The 4,958-nt window shown below is 54.6% G+C and overlaps 1 protein-coding gene across 2 annotated transcripts in view; it reads left to right on the top strand.

The window, feature by feature from the left end:
* Syt3 (synaptotagmin 3) overlaps window positions 1-4,365 on the top strand; it is a 15,605-nt gene extending 11,240 nt beyond the window's left edge. For both annotated transcript variants that reach the window (XM_005366878.2, XM_026789129.1), the window contains 5 exons: window positions 499-619; window positions 731-902; window positions 995-1,127; window positions 3,583-3,670; window positions 3,871-4,365. In XM_005366878.2, the coding sequence (XP_005366935.1) occupies window positions 499-619; window positions 731-902; window positions 995-1,127; window positions 3,583-3,648 (492 nt within the window). In that variant the 3' untranslated portion in view covers window positions 3,649-3,670; window positions 3,871-4,365. The remainder of the gene's footprint in view (window positions 1-498; window positions 620-730; window positions 903-994; window positions 1,128-3,582; window positions 3,671-3,870) is intronic.
* Window positions 4,366-4,958: the final 593 nt, after the last annotated feature.

The raw sequence follows: 4,958 nt of genomic DNA, 5'->3' as shown, positions 1-4,958 counted from the left end.
CGTGTCTCACCTGCTCCCGTGCCCCTACCACCGAATCCTGGTGTCATGGTGTCTCACCAGCTCCCGTGCCCCCTACCACCGAATCCTGGTGTCATCGTGTCTCACCAGCTCCCGTGCCCCCTAACACTGCGCCCTGATATCCTGATGACTTACACCTGCCATGATTGCTCCCCTTTCTCTCTAGGTCTCTGAGTCTCCAACTGCTTCTCTCTTTTGGTCTTTGCCCCCCACCCACGTCAATATTCTGTCTCTTTCCAATCTCTACCCACTTCTCTTTCTCTCTGCTTGTCTACCTTCTCTCAGCTTCTGTCTCTCTCGTTTCTCCTTTCTCTGGTCCCTGTGGCCCACTCACAGGCTTTGATGGTGGTGACCAGCTGTGGCCGGGCAGCTGTGGGGCCTTGGCCGAGAGTCAGACTGTTCCGTGCATAGGAACCTAGCAGTAGTGCAGAGAGAGGCGGGATAGAGAGAGTCACACGCTGCCCCTTGTCTCCACTGCAGGAAAAGGCAGATCTTGGGGAGCTCAACTTCTCACTCTGCTACCTCCCCACGGCTGGGCGCCTCACCGTGACCATCATTAAAGCCTCTAACCTCAAAGCAATGGACCTCACTGGTTTCTCAGGTGTGTGCGGGTTGAGGCCTGAGGAAGAAGGTTGGGTTGCGAGACAGGAGGGCTAAGGCCCGGACCCCTGGGCCTGAGGCCTCGGCTCAGTCCCACGGCTTCTCTGCGCAGACCCCTACGTGAAAGCCTCTCTGATCAGTGAGGGGCGACGTCTGAAGAAACGGAAGACCTCCATCAAGAAGAACACGCTGAACCCCACATACAATGAGGCCCTGGTGTTCGACGTGGCCCCCGAGAGTGTGGAGAATGTGGGACTCAGCATCGCAGTGGTGGACTATGATTGGTGAGGGGCTCCGACAAGGCGGGGCAAGGCATTGTGGGGGTGTGGCTGGCTACTTCCCCGACCTTCCCAGTAATCACCTCCCCAATCCCCAGCATCGGCCACAACGAGGTGATCGGTGTGTGTCGGGTGGGTCCGGAGGCTGCAGACCCACACGGCAGAGAGCACTGGGCGGAGATGCTGGCGAACCCTCGCAAGCCTGTGGAGCACTGGCACCAGCTAGTGGAGGTAGGTGAGGCCGCTCTGCCATGCATGGGCACTGGAGCCAGTGAGGACCCCGGCTGCCCTTGCTGACTGCCTGGAGGCTAGGGGAAGTCACTCAGCCTCTCTGTCCTGTTTCCCTCACTTGGGGCTAGCAGCTGTGGTGAGGGCCGCTGGGAGGATTCAGTTTGTCAAGTGCTCTGCAGTGGGCAGCTGCTATTCTTTCCCACATATGCTAAACACATAGGAAGGAACTCGGTGATAAAAGACCTTTTTTTTTCCTCTCCCTCAGAGCAAGGTGTGAATATTAGTAGATGGTGGTGTAGCGGGTGAGAACAATTTTTTAATGAATAAAATATCAGGCAGGAGCGCGTAGCTCAACAACAGAGCACTTGCTTGCCACGTGGTTTGGTCTCCAACACCACAACCACACTTGCAACAACAACAATAAATCCAAAACACAGCACAACAAAATGTCACGGGGCAGCGTCTATTGTAAAGACTGCTGTGTGTTTGTTTCGTGCCTAGGGGCTGTAGTCTGAGTCTTCTGAGGTAGAAGGCCTTCCACACAGGCCCTGGGAGGATTTGTAGAAGAGAGGGCATTGAGGAGGGTCTTAGGAGGAGGTGCAGGCGTCAGGGTGGAAGGAGACTCAGGCTGAGGAGACTGTGCAGCAGTAGCCACTTCTTTAAAACTGTATTTTATGTGTAGGTGTCTTGCCCGCTTGCATGTCTGCACACCATGTTTGTACAGTGCCTGCAGAAGCCAAAAGAGAGCATGGACACCCTGGAGTCAGGCTTATGGACAGTTGTGAGCTTCCCTGTGCACGCTGGAAACAGAACCCAGGTCCTCTGGAAGATCAACCAGTGCTCTTAGCCATTTCGCCACCTCCCCAGTCCCCTTCTGTATTAGAAGCTGGGCCACTGCCTGTCAGCCTAGCAGATGCTGTTTGTTCCCTTGGGGCTGTTCCTAAAGCGCTTCCGTGAAAGCACAAGGACTGTTTAAATCCCCAGCCGGAGTCACACCCTGAAACCCCATGGCAGGAGTCAGAGATGAGAGCCTGGGGCTCACCGGCCAGCACAGCCTGATTGAGGAGCCCAGGCCACAGGAAAAGACTTTGTCTCCAGCACAGAGTGGGGGTGGGGAAATGGCACAATGGGTAAGAGCTTTGCCCTGCAAGCCTGAGGACCTGAGTCTGAGTCCCCAGCACCCATGGCTGCCATGGCTGCAACCACAGTGTTGGGGCAGAGGCAGCCAGGTCCCAGAGCTCTCTTCCAGCCGCCTAGCTGAACTGATAAGCTTCTGGCTCAGGGAGAGACCCTGTCTCAAGGAAATAGGGAGAGAGCACCTATAGAGGGCTTCTGTATATGTGTTCACAGACGTGTGCACTTGCACACACATGCACAGCACGCACACATACACAGCACGCACACAGCCATGCTCATCCATGGGTCCACAGAAACTGTCAAGTTTTCTCTCAAAGATACCCACTTGAAAAATATTGACAAATTTGTCTTCACTGAAGCCAAGAATGTAAAATTACTTGTAAGTTATGTTTAGTTTGTTTGTTTCGGGTTCTTTGTTTCTTAGTAGTTTTCCATCGTATTCTGAGGAAAACTCTGCCCTGAAACTGTCTAAACAGGTGTGTGCCGCGGGAGTACGAGACACAGAGTCTGTGTTGAGTTCCAAGCCAGCCTGGGCTACAGAGTCAGCTCCAGGTCTGATTGGGCTATGGAGTGAGTCTGAGTCAGAGGCTAGCCCTTCGTCCAAATCTGAGTCTGATTCTGAGGCTAACCTTAAACCTTGGTCTGGGTCTGAAGCTAAGCTTAACCGCGGTCTGAGTTAGGCTAACCTTAACCCTGAGACTGAGGCTGAGGCTAACCCTCACCCTCCCCACTGTGAGTCATCCCCCTCCACACACACACACACACACACACACACACACACACCCTTTCCAGCAGGCTGAACAGCCAAGGCCTGAGCTCAAGGTGGACTGAGATCCTGAGAAAGAGACCGAGGCAGTGTCTCTGGTCCAATGACCTCACTCACTCCACTTCTCTGGAAACTTCCAGGAAGCCACACTGCCAGCACTAGGAGGCGCTGCAGGGTGCCCTTTGCTGGAAAGTGTGCACAGCCCCTGAGTTTCAGCCCATGATGCTGTGTGTGGCCACAGACAGAGCCTCCACCCAGACAGCCTCTGCCGGTAGCCTGCTTGTCACTTCTGTGCAGTTCCCCAGTACCCAGAAACTCAGAAGAGAGTTTCAAACTTCTGAGTCCCAGACCCGCCTCAAGGCCCCTTTCCATAACCTTGTCTTTCTTGCATTCATAGGGATTTATCTTTTGTAGCTGAGTACCCCCACTGGTAGAATGGATGGTATATCATTTCCCACACCCTCTGGGAACCAAGTGAAGACAACATGTAGCTAAGAAGTGGGGCCAAAGCTTCCTACTGAGGTAATTGTTTTTTTTCATCCCCAATTCCAGGAGAAGACTCTGACCAGCTTCACAAAAGGTGGCAAAGGACTCTCAGAGAAAGAGAACTCGGAGTGAGAGCGAGACCCAGAGAAGGCAGGTGCGCCTCTGAGCTCTGGATGAGGGAGGAGGGCTGGGCCTGGAGCCCCGGGTCTGAGAGGGGAGGTCAGGAGGTCTGAGGGAGGAGGCCGGGCTCCAGTGGGCTCCAGTGACCTCTCCCTCCTCTTAGCTGGCACAGCTGCAGGAGGTCCTCCCTAATCCATCTGGGCATTTCCTCTCCCTTTTGCTCCTGTTTCTTAGGTCTGGTCTAGGCCTGGGATCAGACCAGTGCCCTCAGGTCCCATCCCTTCCTGCCCGGACTGTGAACTCATCTCCTCGAAGCCATAACGTCCGAGCTGCTGGTGCGGGGCGGCCAGGGCCTGCCCCTCCTCATCTGGAGGTGTGAGACTGGGAGGCCGCAGGTCCAGCTCCCTGTTTCAGGGTGGGAGGTTCTTGGCCTCCATTGTCTGTCTCTTATCCCCAGAATTCCGCCTAGAGGCAAGGGGTTGTGCATGTCTGGGGACCCCTGACCCCATCCCTCTGTCTGTCTGTCTGTCTATCCCTTTGCTGTTGTCTAAGTCTTGGTGTTCTGGCCTATGACCTCACCGTGAATGTCGACAGACCAATCCTTGATGTCCCCCGAACAAACACAGCCTCCAGCGTCCAGCCCCCTGTCCCTCGTCTGCCTCTGGCCAATCCCCTCCGCTGCTGCTATCTATCATCACCAGAAATAAACACACTCTGTGGGTCTCGTTCCACCTGGGCTCCTGTCTCCCTGGGGCCAGGAGCATGAGTGGCCAGGCCACTAAGTGGCTTCTCTGAGGTCAGCCTCTACATGATCATTTCAGATGAAATCCAGAATAGAATTTCCAGCTGTTTGAGATGAAGTGACAGAAATCTCCCGTGTGCTTCTAAGAAACCTTCCATCCCAGGACAGTGACAGGGGCCCGGAGGCCGGCTTGGCCTTCCTCTCTTCCACACAGGCTGTCTACCACAGCACGGCATCAGGTTCTTATCCAATGACATGCAATCAGGCACCTCCAACAGGCTGTCTACCACAGCACGGCATCAGGTTCTTATGCAATGACATGCCATCAGGCACCTCCAACAGGGCAGTCATCTTGTCCCTCTAAAGACCTAGCTGTAACTAACGCAGGTTGCAAAGCATTCTGGGAATGGGACCTCTTGTCACTTGGGTTCTTCATGAGGGTTTTATCAGCAGCAGGGAAGCGTGAGCAGGGGAAGAATGAGGGGAGCGAAGCATGGAGGGGCATTAGCAGGACTTGCCCAGGACCTACTAAAACCCATCCAAGAGAAGATGGCTTCTGAGAAAACGAAATGAGGACCAT

This window comes from Microtus ochrogaster, unplaced genomic scaffold, assembly GCF_000317375.1.
Source record: "Microtus ochrogaster isolate Prairie Vole_2 unplaced genomic scaffold, MicOch1.0 UNK14, whole genome shotgun sequence".
Classification (NCBI taxonomy): Eukaryota; Metazoa; Chordata; class Mammalia; order Rodentia; family Cricetidae; genus Microtus; species Microtus ochrogaster.
Note: the sequence above shows the minus strand (reverse complement) of the source record. Positions and strands in the feature narration are given on the sequence as shown.